This window comes from Sciurus carolinensis, chromosome 4 (genome assembly GCF_902686445.1).
Source record: "Sciurus carolinensis chromosome 4, mSciCar1.2, whole genome shotgun sequence".
In the NCBI taxonomy this organism is placed as follows: Eukaryota; Metazoa; Chordata; class Mammalia; order Rodentia; family Sciuridae; genus Sciurus; species Sciurus carolinensis.
The window spans coordinates 54,051,386-54,077,642 of NC_062216.1; the positions used below are offsets into that span (position 1 = coordinate 54,051,386).

The window sequence follows — 26,257 nt, forward strand, 5'->3', positions numbered from 1 at the left end:
GAGAAATAAATGAGCTCAATCAGGTAAAGATGTTTGAATGGTGCCTGTTCGATACTGTGTAAAGCTATTAGGTATTTTTTTATTAATGTCATATGATACAAGGGCAGAAAATAGAGAATTAAATTCTACCATTACAGATTTATTCACTGCTCTCTTTCTCCCTGAGATCTTTTCTCCTCAAACTGCACATAATAGCTCAAGAGATCAAATTGTCAGGATCAAATTAGATAATATATATGGAAGGAAAAAAAGGTTATTTAGAATTTGAATGAGATGGAGGTAATTCTTATTCTTCATACAGTCATTAGAAGAAAAGCATTTACTAGGGCTTTTTCTTCTAGGGAAACAAAAGATGATTTGGTACAGGGAATGTTGGGAGACAGGGAAAAACAAACATCTCCCAGAGCTCAAAGGAGATCTGACATTTTCATTAAACAGACTGAAACATTCCCATGAGGGCAATCCAATAATCAGTTTCAAGGGGTGTTAAGCTACTCTTTCCACCATCCTAGCAAAATGCTCACAACCATCCATGTCCAATGCAGGATTGGGGTGTAGCTCAGTGGTAGGGTATATGCTTAGAATGTGCAAAGGCCCTGGTTCAATCCCAGCACACACAAAAGTAATATATATATATATATATAGTAATGTATATATATATATATATGTACACACACACACACACACTATGGCATTTATATTATATATATAAAATTCAAAGAGAAAAGCAAGTATTGCAATTTATCCCATATAGAAAGAAACATTTTCTTTTTAATTTTGCAATAATGGGGATTGAACCCAGAGGTGCTCTACAATTCAGTTATACCCCCAGCCCTTTTTATTTTGAGACATAGTCTCACTAAGTTGCCAGGCTGTCCTCAAACTTGCAATCCTCTTGCCTCAGCCACCAGAGTTGCTGGGATTATAGGTGCGTGCTCACCATTGTGCCCAGTGGAAATACACTGCTATTTTAGAAATCACAATTAACAGGCACTATTAGTAGTTTTAACCATTATTTTTAAAAAATATTATTTAAACATAATTTTAAAATACTATTTAGATAGAAAAGCAGATATTACAATTGATTTCATATGAGAAGAAAGAGAATAATGTTTTATTGGGATTGCAATAACAATCTCTCTAGCTTTAAGAACTAGGATCCAGATCTTGGGCAAAAAAAAAAAAAATTCAATGAAACATAAAATATTGTATGCAAAAATTATGGTATATGGTAAATCCCTTAACCTGGGAGGATAAGGCAGGAGGATTCCAAGTTCAACGCCTGCCTCAACAACTTAACGAGACTCTGTCTCAAATTTTTTTTAAAAGGTGGGGGCTGGGGATATAACTGGGTGGAAGAGCACCCCTGGGTTCAATCCCCAGTAGTGAACACACAAAGAATTATGGAGTATGTACATAGCTACCTTTTATGGAAAGCCTATACTTAGCTTTCATCCAAATCTCAAAAATAATCTTTTTTTTTTTTTTTTTTTTTTTGTGGTGCTGGGGATTGAACCCAGGGCCTTGAGCATGTGAGGCAAGCATTCTACCAACTAAGCCATATCCCTAGCCCCTCAAAAATAATCTTAAAACCACATCACAAGGTAGCTTCATGAACTAGAGGTAAAAATTCAAGCTGAGGTCCAACCACCATGGTGAATTATTAAGAGACTAAAGAGTGCCCAAAACTGGGTAGAACAAAAAGGGAAATGCCAAACACACCTTCTCCTCTTTCTGGAGTGCTTTTGTGTGTGCATTTGTTTCTGGTGCTTGGTTCAATACCCTAAGATTCCATCTCACCCCAATCAGAATGCCTATTACCCAGAATACAAGCAACAATAGGTGTTGGCGAGGATGTGGGTAAAAAGGTACACTCATACATTGCTGGAGAAAATGCAAATTAGTGCAGTGTGGAGATTCCTTAGAAAACTTAGAATGGAACCACCATTTGACCCATCTATCCCACTCCTTGGCCTATACCCAAAGGACTTTAAATCAGTATACTACCGTGACACAGTTTTTGAGATGAAAGGGACAAAGAGTATTAAAATGAGTCATTTCAGCATGTGGTTTTCTTGAAGTTCAATTAACTTTTACTGAGTACCTACTATAACGCCAGCAGTATAATGCATCAGTGGTTTGATGTAATGAATTATGGAGGCCGCCAACAAAAGGCATCCAGTTTCTGGTTATGGCCAATGCCCCCAACCTAAATCTTTTGATAGATCCTCCTTCCATTTCCAACTTTTGAACCTTTCCTGTCCCAATACAGGATTACCTCTGCCCTCTTCCAAGAACCTATCCCATCTATAGACACAGCCGTTTCACATATGACTGTGTGGAATGCACTATATAGTTCCAGGGGATGTCACTCAGTTTGCAGTCTGAATAAAATAGTAATTATCCAGAGAGTGTTAGGCCCAAGATTTTGCAAATCCTCTTGTGAATTCTCTTATTGCTACTCCTGTCCTGACACAGCACCTAGTTTTATGGGGGATGGAGGAGTGTACACATGTGTGTTGAACTGAGGAATGAACCCAGGGGCATTCTACCACTAGCTACATCCCCAGCACTTTTTATTTCTTTATTTTGAGACAGGGTCTCACTGAATTGCCCAAACTTCTGACTGGGTCTCCCAAGTCTCTGAGATAACAGGCATGTGCCACTGTGCCCAGCTCATAGCACCCTAATTCTTTTTTAATTTTTTTTTTAAATATTCTTAGTTGTCAATGGATTATTTTATTTTATTTATTTATATGTGGTGCTGAGTATCGAACCTGGGCCTCACACATGCCGGGCAAGTACTCTACCACTGAGCCACAACTCCAGCCCAGCACCCTAGTTCTGACAACTGGGTTCATGTCAAGTTACCAAGATCAGTTTGAACCACATTTCTCATCTTGAATAATGAGTCCTCCTCCTGATAAGCTGCTTAATACCCCAGGCCTCTATGATTGGGGAAATAAATCATGATTGTGGCTGGCCATGCATCCCAAGGATTGAAATCTCATTTTGAACCCCTGTCCAGAACTGAGAACTGCCTGCCTGCTGACAAACTTCTCAATCACCCACCTTTCCACCTGCTTTGATACCTGATTACTGCTGGATCCTGAACCTGTGGTCACCATGACCCAACCCCAAGTGGGTCTTCCCTGATACAGAGTCAAACTTCTCTGGTTCCTGTGGCCACACCCTCTACATCTTGGGTTCTGGAACTGCTGCTCTTATACAACAGAAGTGAGTCTTTCTCCAGCACCTGGTGCCTCCAGTAGTTCCATAAGTTACTGGGTATATGAACCAGACAAATAATTTACCTTCAGAGACTCTGGGTTCTCTTGTGAAATGGAGATGAGTTCAGAGATGGCCAAGAATTAAGTGGTACACTGCCTATAAGTTGCTTAGCACTGTGTCTGGAACATCTGAGTGTCCACTAAATGGTTGCTTTTTTGTTCTTAAACAGCAAAGACTACAAAGTATGAGAGATTACAGGGTACAAATTATACATCAATGTGACACACAAATTAAATGATCAACACCTAAGTAGTCAGAAACCATCCCAGGTCTTTCTTCTCTGTCCGAAGAGCTGTTTCTTCTGCCTAGATCCCCTCTGCTCATGCGTCTAGCCTTCTCAGATGCTGAAGACAGAGTTCTTTTTGGCAGATATACTGAGCCTAACTTAGAAGGCAGGTCAGAAAACCATTATGGTAAAATTTTTGGCACCTCAGCACCAATCTACAGAAGTAGTCAATTTTTTTTTAACCTTTGCACATGATTTTCACTTGGAACAAATGACTGACACACAAACTCAATCTAATTTATTCACACTTAGAAATTTGGTAGATTTTTTTTTCTCAAAAATGAATGAGGATTATGGCTCAGTGGTAGAGCACTTGCCTAGCACATGAAGATTGGGGTTCAATCCTCAGCACCACATAAAAATAAATAAAATAAAATAAAATAAAATAAAGGCATTGTGTCGATCTACAACTAAAAAAATATTTTTTTAAAAAAAGGGCTGAGGCTGTATGTAGCTCAGTGGCAAAGTTCTTGGCCATCATGTGTGAGGCACTGGGTTTGATTCTCAGCACCACATAAAATAAACAAATAAAATAAGGGTGTTGTTGTCTGTCTATAACTACAAAAAGAAAAATTTTTTAAAAAAGAATGAAATGAGCCTGTAACATCAAGGAAAAATCATTTTTTTTGCCAATGTTGCCAAATGTTGAGCTTTCCGAGCAAAAATTAGAATTCCAGAAAGTTTGTTCCTACCTCCATGAGCTCAAATTTCCATATGTAAAGACTTTGCTAGTAATATTAATGATTGTGATTTTTTAAATATTACATTGTAAAATGTGTCAACATTTTGAAGATCTGCATACCTCAGTGAGACCAGTATTTTCCAAATGAATAATGCAGGCTGTTATAAAACCTGGCATGAATAAAAAATATCTATTCGAAGTGCAAAACTGACTAATAGATTTTAATCTAAGAATATGAAAGTTTATAGATATGACTTCAGATTCCACACTGTACCTACACATCAAGAAATTACCATTTGTCAAGTTTTGAGTATAGAATCAAAGAAGAATATTCATGATTATCCAAAAAGGATATTAAAATATTTCTTTTTCCAGTACATATTTGTGTAAAGCCAGACTTTCATGTTTCTTAATCAAAACAACATATGGCTACAGATAGAATGCAGAAGCAGATAATGAGAATTTGATTGTCGTCTACTAAGCCAGCCATTAAACAGATTTACAAATATATAAAATACTTCTCCTCTTGTTGATTTTTAGAAAGTTATTTTTCACAAAGTATATTTTAACTTACAGTGAGTTTATAGTTGCTACTTCTAAATGAATTGACAAATATATTTAATGATTCTTTTCATCTATATTCTTCTCTGACTTTCCATTCTGAGTTAGGTACTATAAACTAATTTGATCATTCATTCATTTATTTATTCAGGGTGGTGCCAAAATCATTTTATCCCAGAAATGTGGGGATTCAAGGAAAAGGAGGATAGAAGTGACAAGAATCTTTTAGGAATCGTGTATACACTCATGTAGATAAAACGATGTCTTCTGAACATTTTTTGGTTTCTCAAATCAATATCTTCAGCCCAGGTTTCTTATAATCACTGTCTTATAACCAGCACCATCATTCACCTGACAGATATTTAGTATGACCAGTGTGTTAGGCATTGTCCAGCCAATGGTCCTCATAACACGTCTCCTTGGAAGTCTCACAAGCACTGTAGATTCAGAATCACCCATGCCAACCTTGCCCTTCCCCTCAACAATTTCCTCCTTTTGTGCTCCCATGGAAGTGACAGATACATCAGCCACACTTAGGCTCAAGCAAAACATATGAGCATTATCCTGACCTCCCCACTCTCTCTCCCTTCATCCAACCAAATCTCAAGTCCTGGAAAGTTTACCTCTTTAATATCTCTTAAATTTCCAACTTTGCCCCATCTATCCAAGTTCAGGCTTCCTTCATCTCTTACCAATTATTATAACAGCCCTTGTCCTGTGGCCTCTGCCCTGCCCTGGGCACAGCAATCTACAACAGCGTATCACTAGAAGAGTTGGGGATGAGTTTTTCATTTTCATTTTACAGATAGGGAAAACCAAACTCTGAAAGTTAAATAACTTGCTCAAGTCCACATGCCATATTTAAAGGCAAAACCTGACCAGGTCAGTCCCCTCATTTAAGCTTCCAGGCACTAACTCAGGATAAAGCACAAGCTGTCTACCAAGGCACACAGGCTGCCTGGGTCCTCAGCACCTAGCTGCCCAGCCCCCTCAGGCTCTTCACTTCTCCAGGCTCTGGTTCATATGTACTCCCTTGCCTGGACCATTCTTACCCTGACCCAGCAAAGATGTATCTTCCTTCAGGAAACCTTCTCTGCCTCCCTTAGACTTGCAGAAGGGCCCTTCTTTCAAGTCCATGGCAACCAGTGACTCAGTCTAAAGGTAGCAATCACACCAATCACACTGTTTTCTGGTTTGTATTCCCTCACTCCTTTCAAGGACCTTGTTTCATATTTGTAATACATTTAGATTCTTTCGGCACATCTGGCATTTCGTGCAGTGATCACCTGATCTCCTAAATTTTTTTTCAGTTTGCATACATTAAGGTTGACTCTGTGCAGTAAAGTTCCAAGCCATGCATCCACCACCGTCGCATACAATAGCTGCCCTGCAAACACACCTGCACTTCATCTATCCTAACTCCTTCCCCCACCCCATCACTGGGTTTTAACTGCCTGTTTATTTGGCTAGAACTCTCTCTCAGGTTCAAGATTGGTTCTGTTTTAATGTGGTGACCCCAACCCAACACAAAATGTCTAGCCACTCTGAACATACTTTACAAATATCCATCGAATGCAAGGACTAGAAGCTCTCCTGCTGCATCTACAGGCTCAACCTGTCCCTACATGACTGGTGTCAGTGAATAAGTAGCTTTAATACCATTGTGACCCTTTCCCCTCATTGCTTCCTGGAAGGTACATGCTTGTCTGAATGGGCACTGCTGGCAGATGACTCAGTCTGATATTATGCCTGCAGGGTGCAGGCAGAGGAACACTGGAGTCACGAGAGCCACTGCCCAAGAAACAGAAGCGCAGGGTATTTAGAGAGGAGCAGAGAAAAAAGAGAGCTAGGAACCTTCAAAAGCTCAAGTTGGGAAGCCTGCACTTAAGCCAGCACACTGTGCATCAATTTTAATGCTAGAAATCCCTCATCAGCACAATGCAGGAGATAAACATACTCTCTTTGGTTCGCCAGACTGGGTTAAGGACTTGGCCCTCAATGTCGAGGCCCTGCTTGGAAATCTGCCTTGCTAGCTCCTATGACTTTAGAAGGGATTGGGAGAACTCCAAAGTCGTGGGTGGAGGGGAGAAGCTCTGATAAGTGAACTGTCAGAGTCCAAACAATGGCTTTCTCTGTGCAGCTGGGCTCTGCACCTGGTGCCTGCACAGGGCCCTCTGTGCTTCTGTCATTCGCACACAGTGATGTCCACACACAGACAGGACTTATAAATACCCTCCAAAGCAGAAGTGAAATCCCTGACCAGTTCTCCTTTTCTCTGCTCAGTTGGAGCCCAGCAGCTGAGAGCAGTTGGTAGAAACTCTTGTTTTCCAATACAGTGGCTCAACCTGCTTTATTATTTTATGGTTGGAAAGCTTTGGGCAAACATCCTGTTTAGAATAAAATGGGACTCAGACTATTAGGGGCTAAATTTACCACATAGAAACCTCAAGCAAAAGAAAAGAGAAAGCAAAGGAAAGGGTGAGGCCTATTAATACTCTGCAGACAGAAATGGAATGCTTGTCTTCTCTGGGTGAGCACCTTACCTGGATGTAGAAGGTCCTGGAGCTTGTTATGATTTCAAACAGGTTGTCCCTCATTAAGAGATCACTAGACAGAGAAAGAGAAAGGAAGTTACTGGGCATACTGGCATACATTTGGAGCTTGACTGGTCCTAAGTCTAGGTTCTACAATATCCATTACCATTAAAAAATTTTAAAAATTAAATTTACAAAAAAAAAAAAAGGAGTGCCCAGGTCATTCCTCCTTCGACCACTGCCCCAAAACCATTCTGGGGGTTCCCTCCAGCCTCACCTCTCAGAGGGTCTCAGGAGTTCTTTACTATTCTGATAGACCCTACCACCCACCAGTTCCAACAGGATTGAAGCTTCTTTCCTTCTCAAACCTCCTGCCTAATATCCACCACACTCCCCACCTCCTAGTTTTATTTTCTTCAATCCATCCCTTCTTCCCTCCATCCTGCCCTCTCTTCTTTCTTTCTTTCTTAGTGCTAAGATGTATGGAGTGCTGTGTGAAGCACTATTGAGCACTTTTTTTTTGTTTGCACATTATTTCATGCAATCTTCACAAACATCCAGCGAGGCACCTAAAGATTTTCCATACTTTATGGATGAAGAAAGCCAGGCTCAGAGAGTTTAAATGATATATATATATATATATCTGTCCACGGTGCCAGAGAACTAAACCCAGGTCTGACTCCAGAGTCTAGGCTTTTAATTTTTCCCATGCCATTTGTCTCTCCTAAAGATCAAACTCCCTGCTTCTCCAGCCTTTTCCCCCCTGAGCAGTAATCTTATCCTCAATTCCTGCTTTTTTGTACTGGGCCCAGAAGACAAAAACTAATGAGGAAAAAATGAAGGTGAGAGTAGAATACTTTAATATTTGCTTGAGAGTACATGTGGGTTTTGGAGGAGAAATTCTGACTTCTACAAGGAAGAGAATAAGAAGTAACAGATGCTCCGGGACAAACCTCAAATCAGCCAAAATCACTCACAATATTAAATGCCTGCTGGGTGTACCCAGGGGCTGTGAGGAAAATATAAGAAGTAAAAGACCTAATTCCTACCCAATAAAAGAACCTAAGAAAGCAAGACTACACAATCAGACATTAGTTAATTTTGTGTTCCTTGCCAAAAGTCAGACTCATTCCTAGAAAGGACGGGTCATGAGCAGGTGTGGATTTGTGAATGCACACTTAGGAGGATTGGTAGGAGGTTGGTCAGTGACACAGGTACTGCACAGAGGAGGAACAGGAGATTGACAACAAGATTTATCAGGAAGAACTGGGGCCAAATTCCACTGCATGTGGTGGTGCACACCTGTAATCCCAGCAACTCAGGAGGCCAAGAGAGGGGTTCACAATTTTGAGGTCAACCTCAGCAAGTGAGCAAGATCCTGTCTCAAAATAAAATATAAAAAGGGCTGGGAACCTTGCTCAGTGGTAGAGTACTCCTGGATTCATTCCCTAGTACTGGCAGATGATGTCTTTTCTCACAATGGTCTGCAGATACCACTGTGGGCTGAAAATGCCAAGCGTTCAGCTGATGCCAGGAGTTTAAAAAAAAAAAAAATTCCCCAGTACCAGGAAAAAAAAAAAATTCTGACTCTACTCAAGGAAACGGTATTTGGGGTATGTTTTAAGAACACTCTGAGCCTTTAAAATAGCCAAGTGTATAATGGAAATAAGAAGACATCCTTTATTGAGCTGGTCACTGAAAAGATGCAGAAGGCATCTAGTATAATGCACAGCACTTGAACTACATTTCACTGTTATTACTTTGAGTATTTCTGAATAGAGGTGACTCTTTTATGGCTGAAATGATTTAACCTTTTAGACTATTCAAGCCCATGCAATGCAATCACCAAATCAAATACTGAAGGGAAAGCAAAGCAGGTAGGAAGTCCCCACACACTTCACATTCCCTTCCACACTGCATACTGCCTTTCAATTCTACATTCATTGACTATCCAGATGTCCTGAATCCTCCTAACTGGGTTAGAGAGAAGTCACACCAGGAAGCTGAAGGACCCTGGGGACTTCCTTCCCAGCTGGCTCCAATTCCCTGACTTCTTTTACTCAAGAGTTAAGTGTAATTCTGGCAGAGTAAGAGAGTCAGGGTGAGCTTAAGGAGCTTAGGATGGAACCATACCTTGGTTCCCTAAGCTGCCTCAACACGTAAGTGGTCTTTCATCTGCACAGGCTCTTCAGGGTCAGGAACCATCAAGGATATCCCAGGATCTAATCATGGCCTGTTCTCCTTTTGCCCCCTGCCTCCCTCTGGAGTCACATATTTGGAACGTCCATCTTCAGCTACTTTCATGAATTATAAATTGTCATGGAGAACCTCCCCAGTCCTCCATACTCTGCAACTGCCACTTGCAAGACTCAGTACAGTGTTTCTGCCCCTGCCTCCTTGGGTCATGCGGCATGATATTTTCACATAATACTGTCTCATGCCTTCATGGGAAAACAGGCTGACTGCTGCTCATAGCTTCTGTGATGATGTATGTGAGCTCTGCATGCAGAGTTTACAGATTACAGGAACACAAACACAAGGGTTCTAAGACTGCGCAATCATGGCCCAAAAGAGGATTTCTACATGCCAGATACCCTTGGGGGTGTGTAAAATAGATTTCTGGGGGTATCTGTATTTGGGGTTAAATGTGGGATATTCCCTTGTCAAGACCCAAGCTCATCTCATGCATGCACCTCGGCACTTGGACAGCAACCATTTCCTAAGGAAAGAGGAACATATTAAAAACACTTGTTCAGGGGAAAAAAAAAAAACAAACAAAAAAAACCAACACTTGTTCAGACTCGGGGTGTAGTTCAGTGGCAGAGAGCTTGCCAGGCATGCACAATTGCCCTAGGTTTCACCCCCAGCACCAAAAAAATTTTTAAAATAAAGTAAAATAAAAAATAAACCCATAACAAAATCTTGTTCTTCCTGCCCAATGATAGTAACCTGGAAATGTTATGAATAACCCTTGTCTTAATGGAACATCAAGGTCAAAAGGAGAAGAGGAGAGGCCAGAGCATTCAGACATGAAGTGCTGGCATAAGCAGTGATCTGATAGCACTGTGGTTAGTAACCTAAAGGCACAGCCCTCCTCAGTCTCGTCCTCCTGGAGACAAAGCACCTATAACACCTGGAAAGGATCTGAGCTCCACTCCCTTTCCCTTTCTCATTACTATATTCTTTCTTTTCCTCCATGAGAAATTCTTTTAAAGTCTCCTCTCCTTAAGAGCTGTTACCTAACAGGAAAAGGTAAGTTTGCCCAGTGTGATCTCATCCCTGTAACAGCTTGGTGTAGTGAGTCAGCTACAAGATACAAGGGTCCTTATCTTGCTCTTGGAAGGAGTTTTTTGTTGCTATTGTTTTTGTTTATTTTCTTGTGAGTTTTTGGGTTTTTTGTTTTTGTTTTTTGGTGCTGGGGATTGAACCCAAGATCTTGCACATGCTAAGCCCACCCTCTGCCACTGAACTTCTGTCCTCAGAAGAAGACTCTTAAAGAGAGTCTCAGAAGGGTAGAAAATGAAGATTTAAGAAAAGAAATGAAGGTTTTGATCCGAAAAGAAAAAGCAGAAGCTGGGCATAGTGGCACACACCTGTAATCCCAGAGGCTCCTGGAGGCTGAAGTAGGAGGATAGTAAGTTCAAAGCCAGCCTCAGCAACTTAGCGAGGCCCTAAGCAACTCAGTGAGGCCCTGTCTTTAAACAAATGTAAAAAAGAGCTAAGGATGTGGCTCAGTGGTTAAGTGCCCCTGGGTTCAATCCTAGTACCAAAAAAAAAAAAAAAAAAAAAAAAAAAGAAGAAGAAGAAAACAATAAACAGAGATAATTACCCAGACTTGACCAGACATTCATGGGTCTTGAGAACATCCTTGAGATATATAGTGCGCAGTGGTTCTCGGTCCTAGTGAAAAAAAGGGACATGAGTGAGGTTGTTTCCACCACCCAATGGCCCAGATCAGCTGACCAACGCCCCCTCTCAGAGATGGCTGGCTAAACCCAGTATGACAAACAACCTGGTCTCAGAACAATCATTATGAGAAAAAAAAAAAAATCTAAGAAGATATTCTGTGGCTCCACACAGCAGTTCACTGCACTGAGGACAGAAGGACATTAAGGTCATTTTAATATCATGGTAAAAGTGGGCACACAGGATTAATGGAGGTAAGTCAGAGGTACCTTTGAAGTCTGTATATGCCTGTGTCTCCACTCATTCACACTTTCCTATGGGTGTGTATTCATGCACCTCTTCATTTCTATGACCTCTCAGAAGGGCCCCCAAAGCTACTACCAACCTGCTCGCACTTGAAGTAGCAGATGGTAAAGTCATCCAGGGCAAAGAAGCGACGTTTCCAGCTCTTCCGCTGAAATGAAAAAGAGTTGGATATTGGGCAGCGATCCCCAGCACTGCAGAGGGTATTCTAATGCAAAACTCCCAGGGTCACAGCCCTGTGGAAGCCAGGCTACCACACTGAGCAGGAGCAAAGGTTTCTTCATTTCAGGAGCAATATATGACATGTGGTCAACAGTTGGTCCCCAAACCACACAGTGGCTGGCACAGAAGATCGTAGCTCCTCCTTTCATTCTCCTCTCCCCTCTGTTACATCCACACCCACTTAGCTCCAAGGGGTCACCAGAACCCTGATGGGCACCTGTGCTGGCACTCACCACGTTCCCTTGCTTCACACAGTAGCCACTCTTAATGAGGGGAGGCCTGGTTGAAGCATGGCAGCCTGATGTGGGGATGTAACTCTGAGACCTTCGAAGGATGGCGTGGGACCCTGGCTCACTCCCTTCCTGTCCATCCCCGCCATTCTACAAGGAAAGAGTATCAGGATTAGCACCTCCTGGCTCTTCTATGCAGTCACAGTACCCTCTCCCTCCCTTGGGTTGGATCTCTTATCTCTTTGACACTATGTTAGTCAAAGAATAAATAAACATAGACTTTGCTCTGGATCAGGCATTCTACTGGGTACTTTTGTAGAGTAAGATTCAGGGATGTTGGGCAGACCCATATGAAAGGGAAGGATAAAAAATGCAAACCAGAAGAAGGATACATACCAGAATGGGAGGAGGGGCAGCAGGCCTCATTTCCCACAAGTCATCTCCTGAGTCTTGTGTGGTCACACAGCTTTCAGGTCCACACCCTGGACTTGATTTCTGCACTGCCATTACTCACAACCAGCCCGCACTGTATTCCTCTGACCACCTTTCTGCGCTAGCTCCCCTACTCCCATCCATATCTTTCGAATGGCACCCTCCTCTATGCACATCACTGGCACATCATGGATACTTCCATACCCTTGCCACCCTCAGCAGCCCCAGCCAAGCCCCAGCACCTGGCTGATGGGTGTGTGCACCACCACCCCTCCGATGATCTCTGTCTTGTAGGCCACCTGTGGCTTCTTGTCGAGGGCTGTAGGAGTTGCTAGGCTTTTGAGAACTTCGGTAGCCAGGGGAAGGCTCCCACCTTTGGGTACCTGGGAAGAATGACAGTGAGGTCAATGGGGAACAAAAGGCTTAGGAAAAGTGGAGAGCAAAATGCAAGATAGGGTGGGAAGAAAAACTAATGTACCCAAATTATAGTAAGACTCCTATCTCCTCCCCAGTCCTTCCACTGATCCACATCGCAGTCTGAGAAGTTCAGCCAGCAACTCCCTGCACACATATTACACTCTGGCTCCACAAATTTATGGAGCACCTATACTACAAGCCAGCCCTTCACACTGTAAACCAAAGATTAAACATCAAAGAGAAGAGACATGAGTCCCTATGGCACTGAAAAACTAATAGGTGAGACTGACTGAAAAATAGGTAGAAAATAATCAGAGTATCTACAAAGGTGATGCATGCCACAAAGACAATAAGTGAGAGCTGAAGCAGAGAGCTGCAGGGGAGCTACAGGAAATGAAGCAGTCAGGGGAGGTCACCACAGAAACAGCTGTTATTCTGCAACCTGGAGGGCAAAAAGGAAAAGAGAATGTAGGAGGGAAGGAAGCCAGCTCCTCAGGTGGGACAGGTAAGAATGCACATGAGGAGGCTGTGGTTTAGCTCAATGGGAGAGCACTTGCTAAGCATCTGCTCAGCCCTGAGTTCCGTGCCCAGCACCACAGGCACCACTCATGTGCACACCCACAAAGGCACATGGCACAGGTGAAGCATCCCTACTCTGAAAATCTCACACCTGACTTCATGTGATGAGTTGCCATCAAAATACAGGTGCACCCAAACGCAACCCAAAGTGGATCAAGGACCCAGGCAATAGACCAGAGACCCTGCGCCTACTAGAAGAAAAAGTAGGCCCAACTCTCCATCACATCAGCTTAGGAACCGAATTCCTCAGCAAGACTCCTACAGCACAAAAAGTAAAATCAAGAATCAAAAAATGGAATGGTATCAAAGTAAAAGGTTTCTTCACGGCAAAGTAAATAATCAGCAACATGAAGAGGGAGCCTACAGAATGGGAGAAAATCTCTGCCACCTGCATCTCAGAGAGAGCATTAATCTCCAGGATATATAAAGAACTCAAAAAACTTAACACCAGAAAAACAAACAACCCAGTCAATAAATGGGCTAAGGAACTGAACACACACTTCACAGAAGAAATACAAATGGTCAAGAAATATATGAAAAAATGTTCAACATCTCTATCAATTAGAGAAATGCAAACTAAAACTATTTTATCTCACTCCAATCAGAATGGCAATTATCAAGAATACAAGTAATAATAAATGTTGGTGAGGACTTGGGAAAAAAGGCAAACTCATACATTGCTGATGAGACTGCAAATTGGTGCAACCACTCTGGAAAGCAGTATGGAGATTCCTTAGAAAACTTGGAATGGAACCACCATTTGACCCAGCTATCCCACTCCTCAGCATGTACCCAACAGACTTAAAATCAGCATACTATAGTGTCACAGCCACATCAATGTTTACAGCAGCTCAATTCATAATAGCTAAGATATGGAACCAGCCTAGGTGCCCTTCAACAAATGAATGGATAAAGAAACTGTGGTATATATACACAATGCAATATTATTCAGCCATAAAGAAGAACGGAATTATGGCATTTGCTGGCAAAAGCGGATTATCACGGGGATTCAATGGAAACAGAGATTATCATTTTAAGTGAAATAAGCCAATCCCAAAAAACCAAAGGTTGATGTTCTCTCTGATATGCAGATGCTGACTCACCATACGAGGGGGTTCACCAGATTGGACAGTGGGGGGATGGGACAGGAATAGGAAATACAGTAGAATGAACTGAACATAACTTTCCTATGTTCATATATGAATACACAACCAGTGTAACTTCACATCATGTTCAACCACAAAAATGGGAAGTTATATTCCACGTATATATGGTATGTCAAAATACATTTTGCTGTCATATATAACTAAAAAGAACAAAAACCATTTAAAAATACAAGTACGCTAAAAACATGGTAAAATCACCTTTAGGTAATGTGTATAATGTCTATATGAAACATTAATAAATTTTGTGTTTAGACTTGGGTCCCATCACCAAGATTTTTCCATGTAATATTTCAAAATCTAAAAAAATTTTGAAATCCAAAACACTTCTGGTCCCAAGAACTTAAGATAAGAGACAGCCAACCTTTGTAAGGTATAGAATTAGGGTTCATGACCTTTGAAGCCAGAAGACCTAGGGTATAACTTTTGATCTCTCACCAACAACTTGAGTGACCTTCAGCAAATCATTGAACCTCTCTGTAAGACTAAACCATCTGTGTTAGTCAGCTTTCCATTACTATGATAAGACACCTGAGATAATCAAGTTAGTAAGGAAAAAGGTTTGTTTTAACTCAGAAGTTTCAGTCCATGGTTGCTTGGCTCCATTGCTTTGGGCCTGTGGAAGCACAGTACATTATGGGAAATGAACATGGTAGAGGACCTGTTTACCTCATGGCAGTCAGGAAGTAGAGAGAGAGAGACAAGAAGGGGTCAGGATCTCAATACTGTCTTCAATGGCACACCCCCAATAACCTAACTTACTTCTACTAGGTCCCACCTCCGCAAAGCACCACAGACGGGGACATGTGGGCCTTTGGACAAGGACATTTAAGATCTAAACTATAACACCATCTCATGTACAATAGAAAGGAGAATAATAAGTATGTCAGAAGAGTTATTATAGTTATCAAGTGGTATACACATTTAAATGCTCTAGAAAAACAAATAAGAATATAACTGTATTATGAAAGTTTTTAATTAATATTTAACAAATGGTGAACAAGACCCTTTTGAAGAATAAGCTATCTTTTCCCTCAACAGTTATACTACAGCTGAGCAGATCATAGAATTTTTATAATTAGCTGGAAACCATAGGCCAGAAGTTGCAAACTGGTAGCCCACAGGCAGATTCAGTCCAAACTATGCTGTTTGGCTTATGCAGTATATTTTTCACTGTATGTTTACAATTTTCACTTAAAAATCCAGATTCTTAACTAAGCGGCAGTCCTCTTTTAAGATGGTAAATGCAGTCTTCACTGTGTCACAGTCCTGACCATTTCCTTCAGTATCCTCATTTCGGTTGTCATACTTCTTCATCCTTGTCCAATTCACTCATTTATACTACAGTCTGAAAACTCTGACGAAATCTTTCATTTTATAAGAGAAAAAGGGAGGTCCAACAATCGAGTCATTTGTCTGAAGCCATGATTAATAACTGACTCCTAGCCAGTTCACAAGAACACAACACCCTGTGTCTATCTCCCAGCCAAGTAACTCTAGGTCTCAGGAGAGAAGCTGAAGTCTTCTCCCACCTCCTCCACAAGCTGTCAGTCAGAGCAACCTAAGCAGGCAGACCCTTTCAAGAGCTCCAAGCTCCAAGCTACAGGAAAACTCTGCCCAGGACAGAGACCAAAGACCACGCCATTTGGTGTCCACCAAGTGTGAAGTGTCAAGACCACTATGATTTATGTTAGGTCCCCAGAAAGAAGATGAGACCTCTCTTCCTGGTCAGTTCACACAACATACATACATACATAGGAATGGCTCCTGCCACCATTTCTACAGATCAAACCAGAAATTCCATCTTCTCTTTTCATTTGCCATCTGAGAAATAGAGCAGTTACCATTGCTTTGGGACTCCATTCAGTGCCAGGCAGGCTACTAAGATCTTCACTCTAAGATGGGTATCTCCAGGTGGACTTAGAGCTTATCTCTCTCTCATCCTTAAGTGGTCTTATCAAGTTGGTATGATTTTCTCCATTTTATAGATAAGGCAAACTGAAGCTCATTAAAACTGAGTAGCTTTCCCTGAAGATGCCTGCTCCCCTTTGCTAAATATCACTACCTGCTCAAGAGGCAATTTTTTTCTGTTAAGTTTTGCCATTATGGGATCAAATTTTTTAGGAATGTTGATTTTTGCTGGGGGATTTAGTGATATCACCATGAAACAGCAGAAATTTCCCCAAATAATTTAAATCAATTCCTAGAACCCAGAAAAGAAGGAAGAAAGTAACTATTTAGTTGCCGAAGACAGAAAAGGACTCAGACAACAAGTTGCTGTGTTTCTTCGAATCTTGTCAGCACACACAGAGGTCACTACTCTGTCCCCGTATCTTGGGCTGCTTCTGACCAACCATGCAGAGACTTTAAGGCAGTTTTACATCCTAAGATTTGATCTCAACCACAACTAAACAACACAGCTTGAAAACAAGGCTGCTCTTTTGGTTGTTCATATCCATCAGCCTAATTAAAGGTGTGCCTCTTCCACCCACTGCAACATGAATTGAAATTCACAAGGACTCTTTTCCTGTCTGGTGTGGCAATACTTCTATGAGGAATAACCCAACTTTAGGGAAAAGCTACGCTTCAATTTTCAACTTTTTGGGGAAATGTAGTGAGCTGAATAAAATTATCCACCATAACCTCAGAATGTGACCTTATTTAAAAACAGGGTCTTTGAAGATGTAATTTGTTAAATTAAGATGAGGTCATACTATTTTAGGGTGGGCCCTAAGTTCACCTGGAGACACCCATCTTAGGTGTCTTATAAGAAGAGAGGATACCTGTGTCTTCACACAGGGAAGAAGGCAGAGAAAGACATGGAGGGAAGCAGCCACAAGCCCAAGGAGTATGCAGGATTTCCAAAGCCACCAGAAGCTAGGAAGACCAGGAAAGAGTCTCCCCTAGAGTACTCAGAAGGACCACAGCCCTGCCAACACTTTGATTTCAGATGTTAACCTCCAGAACTGTCAGAGAATACATTTCCATGGCTTTAAGTCACCTCATTTGTTATAGCAGCCCTAGAAAATGAATACAGGAATGCTAATATTCTGAGAGAACCCAATTTTTTAAATACCCTATGTTGAACATTTTCTTCAATCGTAAGGACTCAATGACCACAGCATAAAATGAACAGCAATCTGCGGACAGAAAAACTGGATCCATCCTGGCTCCATGACCTTGGGCAAGTACTTTAATCTCTAGGCATTTCCATTTCCTCACTTATAAATAGGGATTATAACACTTGCCCTTCTTACTTAAGGTTTTTACGAGGCTAAAATGAAGCCATATGTAAAAGTGGTGTGTAATCTGACATATTTTACAACTGTTACTTATTTGTAATAGTTTTATAAAACTATAAACTTCCAGGTCTTGGAAATCAGGGGACCTGGGTTAAAATTCCAACTCTACCAGCTACTAACCTCTTGACCTCAGGCAAGACTCCAACCTCCACGCTCCTTGTTTTAAAAATGGCAGTAAAACAACCCATCTCACAAGACTGCTACGAAGAATGAATGGAGTGGGATCCCCACTCACTACATTATCTGTTTGTATCTTTTGCATCTGTGTCCCCCAAAGTGCCTGGTGCCTCACTTCGCATATACGCTGTCTTAAAATAAATATGCATTTCATCACGTGGCATCAGAGCCCCACAACTCATCCCACCTCCATATGGAAGGACAGATGCTACAAAAAGAGGAAAAAGGAGTAAAGCCTCTCAAGATACAAAAAGATTAGGAGGTCCTTCTACTCCATACAATCTTTGGCAGGAGGCGTGAAGAAATGACACATGACTGCTCCTTGGCATCCAAGGGGGATTTGTGCCAGGATTCCCCTAGGATACCAAAATCTGCAGATGCTCATGTCCCCTATATAAAATGGCGCAGTATGTGCATAAAATCTATGCATATCTTCCCACATAGTTTAAACCAACCCTAGATGACTTATAATACCTTAATATAACATAAATGGCATGGAAATAGTTGTTATACTGTATTGATTAGGGAATAATGATAGGAAAAAAGTCTGCACATGTTCAGTATAGATGCAGTTTTTAAAAATATTTCTGATCCATGGTTGAATCTGCAGATATGGAAGGTCTACTATATAACTAAGCAAAGGAAAAAAAGGAGATCCTGGGGACTATGGAGACTGAAGGAGACTCTGACATTCCAGCAGGCCTTTGATCTTCCACCCTCTGGGCTCCATCATCCTCCTCCCCCCACCCCACTCTGCACCCTGTAACTTCTGCTCCGTGGGGCCAGAGAAGAGGCAGGAGAAACTGGATGCATACAGCAACTCTATGTTCAAGGCACAAAAGAAAGGCAAATAGTTGGAGGTATAGCTCAGTAGTAGAAACATGTATTTTGCACACATAAGGCCCTGGGTTTAATTCAACAAAATTTTTTAAAAGGGGTTAGGGTAGAGCATGGGCTTAGCATGTGTGATTTCAAATACCAGTATGAAAGAAAGGGGGCAGGGGAGCGCACGCTGGTGGGAAGACAGAAGAGGAGGGAGGAAAGAAAAGTCAGGCAGAGTCTCTTTGGACTGTCTAGCCCTGATTATTAGCAAGAACAGAGGCAGGAACCTAGGAAGAAACATTAAGCAACAGTCAAGTATTAGACACTGAAAGAAACACCAAATTCTGGAAGAAACACAAGGGTGAAGACTCCTCAACATAAATGAAGAACATTTACTAAACTCAGCACTCCAGACCCACGCACATAAGCACACAGCTAGCACACATGAGCCCATGAGTTAGCAACTGCCTCCTGTCCTCCCTCCTTGCCTTACTCTCTTCTCATGGGTGTTCCAAGGCTTATCAGAATAAAAACTAACCAGCTAAACTACTTAGATGACTAAATACTCTGGTTGGGTCTATCAACAAAAATGCTAAATAGATATAAAGATTTCATCTATTAATTTATTCACAAGAACCCTGAGTATCTGGTATAATATTTGCCCCGGCACAGACTTATTATTGGAGGTCACTCATGTAAACGTTTCTGACTATATACTAGAGGAACTCAAACTTTTCATCAAACAAGCCTTGTTTTGTAAGTCAAGAACCTGCCTGTCTTGTCTGTCTTAAAGGTTTTCTTTTCTCCCCGCAAACATACTGTTTTTGCTATAGTTGGATAAGTGTCCCCAAAGGTCCATGTGTTAAAGGTTTGGCTGCTAGCCAATGGTGACGTTGGGAACTGAAGATGGGGCCTAGTGGCAGGAAGTTAAGTCACTGGGGACATGTTTCTGAAATGTATAATAGGACCCCAGCTCCTTCCTGTCTCTCTCTTGCTTCCCAGCTGCCATGAGGTAAACAGGTCTCCTTTACCACATACTCCCACTATGATGTTCTGTGCCAACACAGGCCCAAAGCAACAAGGCCAAGCCTACCATAAAATAAAATCTCTGAAGCCATAAGCCAAAATTAACCTTTCCTCCTTATAAACTAATTACCTCAGGTATTTTGACATACTAATGGAAAGCTGACTAATATAATTTTCCTTCTCCCAACTTCTCACTCCACCTTTTCTCTTTCTGTGTTTGTAAGGAAAAGAAATAATTCTTCATTCCCAAGTCAAGGAAAGAATAATTCTTCATTGGCCAAGTCAAGGAAAATGAGAGTATTCATAACAGTCCATGAACCAGTTTTGTAAGACTTTTGCCAGGACTGACTGGGAGATGGTCTGGTCTGATCTTCCAGGTGGCCTCCTAAATAAGAAGAGTATCCCCCAAGTCAGGACAAAAGTTCTGACTTCCCTTCCCATATGCTTTTCCCCTTACTTGTCAGAGTCAGCAATCCATTTTCCAATCCTACCACATTCTGAATCAGCATTCCAGAATTACCCAGAACATAACTGACCAGGAGCCCTCCCAGGAAGCACAAAGGGGACACTTAATAAACTTCCCCTTGAACTTGTTTCAAACTCAAACTCTTGGGTCAACTTGTGGCCAAGGGACAGGAGAATGTCAAGGATAACAGGGTCTGGATTGGGCTCCTGGGAAAGTCCCTGCTGCCATCTGCATTTTCCCCCACCCCAACAGGCCACAACTGAGAAGGGGTACTTTTACTACAAAAAGGAGAAGCAATCATACGTACAGTGATCTTGCTGGCTTGGTTCAGGGCTTCTACCCAGTCCTTCAGATCTTTCTGGTCATTGGCTTGAAGAAAATATCGCTGAGACAGAGCATTGATGACTGTAAAAGTCACAGGTAAGGAGAGAGAAATTTCCAGGTCAGACTACGTGGAATACAAGAAGACTCCACACACCTAAAGTGTTTGAGGTGACAAGATGGATGAAGTCCACACAGCAGATCAGTGATGTTAAGTCACTTCCATGGACACTCAGGAAGCAGCGGGCCAAACTGCTGTCTCTCGCATCTCTAAAAGTAGACTATTCCATTGGCCAAAGAATGGCACCTGACAACATGAGTAGCAGCCTTGATATGCTGTTCCAAGGTGATGAGGCTGCTGGTCTGCCAACAAGACACCCCTGTGAACATACTTCACAGCCGTGCTAAGAGATTTACAGTCATATGATACACATAGAATCATGGACCCAGTGCTTTGCTTCCGCTGGCACAACTAGCCTGGATTGAAAGTCCTGCCTATGTCTGGGAAGTGGAGCGCAACTTGCTGGAGAACAAATCTGTGACCTAGAACTCATTTTCAATTTGTCTTTCCATTAGATCAACAGTTTACTTCTGGATTCATTATTATACATTTTTTTTTGATCTGTTGACCACAAAATCTAAGAGTCATTTTTGAGTTTAGGAATAATATTTCAAAGAAATGGGAGAGTAAGTACACCAAAGGAACTTGAACCCATCTGAAGCTGGGAGAGAGGATGACTCAAGAGACTATTTTACTCTTCTAACATCAGCCTGTACTATAGGGAGAAATCTTCATGAGGTAGACAGAATTCATTCGTTCATTGAAAAAGTATTTGTTGAGGACCCACCATACACCAGGAATCTTTCTAAGTGCTAAGGACACTGCAGGAAAACAGGAAGAAACACCTCTGCCCCCCTGAAGGTTATATTCAGAACCATCCTAGATATACAAATGACCTGTCAGCATTTGCTCAAAGCACTGAGTATAGTTGTAAAAACTCAGTGGGGACGAAATGACAGATCCACTGAATTCACAGACAATTCAGTGACTTGAGGCATCCACTGAAAGGCTCCACTTCATGTGTGTCATCCCTGATACTGTCCCTCATTTGGCAACACTGAGACCCTCAGTAGAATTCTCCTTCCTATTATCCTCTTTCTGATCCTGCTCTACCTCATTCTTACAGTCTCCACCTTTCCTGAGTACATCATTACTCTGCTATAAAATGAAGAGTCCCAGAAACTTGTGCTAGATATTCTGCACCCAAGTAAATAAAAAATGTTACTAATCTGGGCACATCTATCCTTATGTTTTAACAATCTTTGCAGCAAAGACAGTGACATCACTTGACACTCAGGAACATCACCATGATTTAAGTCATTCATATACAGAAGGTACAGTTCACATGTGATCACAGGACTCTCTCTGTGCAAAAGAGGAAGTTGCTACACAAGTGTTAAGAAACCCATCCCTGACTCGGTACTTACCAAAGCAAAATGGAGTTTTTGGTTTCTGCTTTGGGGTAGCTATGCTCACCTACATCAAATAAAAAAATAAAAGAAACATGAATGTTGTTTCTAACAGTGTTGAAAACTGTTCATGTATTAAAAAGAATATACTGAACATATGAATACATTTTAAGGAATTAACAATTGAGAACCCTACACTTATTACCTCCATTAAGAAATAGGCATTATCAGTCCTGTTTCTTTGAAGTCCTTTGTGTGCTTCTCCCTGATAGAATCCCCACCTTACAGAGATAACTGCTATCTTTTTATCTGTGTTAATTTTTGTCTTTGCAAAAACATGTTTAAAAGTCACTGAGACCTGACAAGATTCTCCGTGGCCCAGGAGACTGGCCTGGTCCCATACACATGAGCAGGATTCGGCTCCTATTTCATCCACCAACTCCCCTTCCCAAACAGTCTCCAAATTGAAGGTGTTCTTGCTGCAGATGCGTAGGCTTCAATCACAGTACTCATAAAGAGGAAGCACCCTGTCACTTGCTGCATTTGGACACGCTGACCAATGGACTTACTGTCTACCCTGACCATGGAAATGAGTACTATCCACAAACCCAGAGAGGGGCTGAGGAATCAAGATCCTACCGAGGTACTTAAGGGATGAGAATGAGAAAGTGGAAGTATCTTTCTACCTCTTGTTGCTTTATTTCACCTTGCTTTTGCAATTCTACCTCTTGCATGTACATTCCTCAGGATCTACATATGTAAACCCACATCACTCAAGTTTACACAACTCATATTCCCTCACATGACCACAAAAATTAGGTGACTATCCTTGTTACTGATTGAACCTCACTGGAGCAGTTCTCTACCACTAGGAATCTCTAAAGAGATAGCCACCTTCTCAGGGGACCTATCCACATATTGTCATTATCCTCCTGAGGAAATACTATTCCCTCAATACCCTTTCCAGTTCAAGACAGTTTTCTTGTTCTCACCTCTGGGCTCCAGGAGAGATTCCTACTTTAACAGACAGGATATTAGAAACCAGGAGTTGAAGAAAAGTCCTGAGTCAAAATTAAGTTCATGGGTTACAACTGCTAGGGTCTAATAATGACTGACCCACCAGTCTAAGTTCTTATTCTTGATGGGAAGTTTTTCCTATAGAACTGCCCAAATTCCTTGACTAAAATTAATATTTTCTCAAATACTCAAATGGGAACTGTGACAGAACTCTATAAAAGATCAAAAGAAGGACAGGCAGTAAGTACAGCCTGGGCTTTGGAGACAGTGTCTCAAATCACAGGTGTCCCAACTGTGTGACCTCCATTTCATATCATGTTCTCATAGGGCTGACATAAAGATTAAATATGATAGTGCAGGTGAGGCACTTACCCACCCTGTCACACAGAACTTGCTCATTCAGGGAGGAACTATTTATAGCTTCTGATATCTCATTTCTTTTAAAAACCCACTCCACACCTGATCACAACAGGGCCACACTTGAAACTGTGGGCAAAATGCTGAGAGTCCATGAACAAAAATGCATGGCGACCTGAAAAAAATACCTGGCTTCCAACACAGAAAACAAAGGTTGTAATCAAATGCTTGGAAAACACTGTATCAACCTCACTGACAAACATTTAACTAAATACGAGATGTTGCCTTAAGTCAACTTCAAGTTTTCCATTTAGCATTCAGAAATTTTTCATTACATCTGAAAATAATTTGAAGCTGAAATTATCTTAGTTCACAAAAATCCTTGTGCATATGCAAGATGACTATCCAGAAATTGGTGCTGATTATAAATTAGATGTGTTACAGTCAACTCATGCCAAAGCAAAGTGCATCCTTTCTGATATTTTATAGCTACAATCTCTTGCATGTTTAGACAGACCTACAAATATATATGCACATGAGTGTGTCCATACTATTTAATGAGGAAATGAGTATATTTTTGAATTTTAACATGATGTGAGATGGAAACCATATGGCCTAAGAAAATTCTGGAAAACATGAAGACATAAGCAAAGGTTAAACCCATATATTCTGAGCTGGACTACCCAAATCAGTTATGTCCGCACAACTCACAGGTTAACACGCAGGACACTGGCAACCCATAAACTCACAGCCCGGGCCCCATGCTGTCTCATCTTCCTGTGTTTCAGTTAGAACCCCAGTGGACACATTCACCCTGTTTATGTCTCTTGTAATGATCTGCAGGACTCATTTTCTTACTGTCACTCAGCACCCATGTTCCCACACATACTCTGGCCCATGATCTGCTTGTCTGTGCTTGACTCCTGCATAACCCTGACCATCACAGAGTTCCTTGGCCCTCAGTGCCCACCTCTCTCATTCAGCACTGAAGTCTGGCACCCAGAGACCCTCTTTGGCTTATTTAGAAAACGGCCCTTTCTCCAAGATGCTCATACTTATCATTGACTGACTTCACCTGCCTGGATTACAAACAACTCAGTAGCTGCCTACACTGTGAGAACACTATCCCTATGCTTATTGTGGGAACTGAAGAATCCAAAGAGTGTGGTTTTTTGCTTGTTTTTCTATACTTATCCAATCTGCAGTCAGGAGGTACATGTGAGTATACACACATACATTTATAACGTGCCTCATATCTCATGGCTTACCACACAGGGATTACCCAGCAAAGCAACTCATTGCTAAACTAACAGGATCAGTTCTAGTTCAAGGGTGAAGACCCTCAACATCTCTGATCAATTTCCCAAGGAGTAAAGCTAGGCTACAAATACTAGTCCCCTTCTTCTAATCACAGAGGAGAAAATGAAATTCTCTCTCTCTTGCTGTGCACCCCAGAAAGAAAGGACAAGGAAAGAGTCTCATTTAGTAGGGAAATACAGCTTTGGTCCCTCTTGACACTCTGCCACCAGGAGGTGTGCTCCCTCCCTGCCTGTCACTGCCTGTTGGTGATCATGCCAGTCTACTACAGCCAACTCCAGACATGGGGAAGGAAGGGGAGGACCTGCATGAAGAAGTGTGGCTGCAAACGGGTGAGGACACCGACAGTCTGGCTTCAAGTGAGGGCATCCAAGTGCAAAAATCCTCCCACTCCAAGGAGGGAGTTTAGTCACTGTACCACAGTGGTTGACTGGCAGGTCCTACGAACATACTAGCAATGAGAAGAAACCAAAGATGTAAGGAGGATAGTGGGCATAGGTCACCTACTAGTAGTGACGCAGACAGGGCTGCTCCACAGCTCAAAAGATTCAGGAACTTGCTCTTATCAGATAAAACACAGACCATAAGCAGTAAGCTCAGCAGCCACAGCAACAGGGCACTGCTAGGGTCAGCCCCACCCTGTCTGCCCTTGGCCGGAAGTGGAGCCGGGGCCCCTATGAGAGTAGCAACAGCCAAACCAGATCTTGGAGTGCTGCGAGGCTCTGCCCCAGCGTCTGAAATGACCTTGTCCATCAAAGTGGCATTAAGAGCAAGAGAACAGGCAACTACCTATAGGGATAACTAGAGGGGTTTTAAGTTGGGGTCTCTGAACCAGTCTTAGACAAAGTCAAAGTCTGTACATACATATACATTTAACTGCAAAACAATTGCATACTTTCATCAGACTCTTAAAAGAATTTGTGACCCACACCTACACAAAAATAAAGAAGTAAAAAAGTCAAGAATCAGTGTTTTGAGGAAGTTCTCCCTGATAGGTAACAGAGACCAAAACTTGACAAAATAGTACCAGACTGGGGGTGGGACAGTAGGGCCAGCTGTGCCAAGATGGTTAGTGTAGAAGGGAAGGGCCAAGGGACAAAGAGGGAAGGCAGGTGGTTCCAAAGACCAGTTTCAATTGTTTTCTAGTTTGACCAAGAACTGGCTCTGCTGCTGTGAATCCCCTGGATGACATCAGATCTGGCCCTTTCATCTCTGGACTGCCCCCTGAAGGACTACATGCCAGTCCCCATCTTCCCAACACTACCCCTCAGAAGACTCCTACAGAACCCCCCACACACACACACACAAGGCAAGTCAGGTCCTCTGACACTGTGGGCAAATGCTTTACCCTTGGAGGGAATACCTCAGGGTTAATG

At 41.9% G+C, this 26,257-nt stretch overlaps 1 protein-coding gene and 1 non-coding gene across 7 annotated transcripts in view; one reads left to right on the forward strand and one right to left on the reverse strand.

The window, feature by feature from the left end:
• Positions 1–26,257, reverse strand: part of Plekha2 (pleckstrin homology domain containing A2) — a 67,307-nt gene that overhangs the window by 5,847 nt on the left and 35,203 nt on the right. For 4 of the 6 annotated variants that reach the window (XM_047548238.1, XM_047548237.1, XM_047548236.1 and 1 more), the window contains 7 exons: positions 22,209–22,257; positions 20,707–20,804; positions 12,690–12,830; positions 12,019–12,165; positions 11,646–11,714; positions 11,184–11,254; positions 7,364–7,427 (listed from right to left, as the gene is read on the reverse strand). In XM_047548238.1, coding sequence (XP_047404194.1) covers positions 7,364–7,427; positions 11,184–11,254; positions 11,646–11,714; positions 12,019–12,165; positions 12,690–12,830; positions 20,707–20,804; positions 22,209–22,257 — 639 coding nt within the window. The remainder of the gene's footprint in view (positions 1–7,363; positions 7,428–11,183; positions 11,255–11,645; positions 11,715–12,018; positions 12,166–12,689; positions 12,831–20,706; positions 20,805–22,208; positions 22,258–26,257) is intronic. The other 2 variants (XM_047548240.1, XM_047548242.1) reach the window with 2 other exon arrangements.
• On the forward strand, positions 8,811–8,891 carry LOC124984115 (small nucleolar RNA SNORD35). The gene has a single exon (XR_007108575.1). It is a non-coding gene; the product is annotated as a small nucleolar RNA SNORD35 (small nucleolar RNA).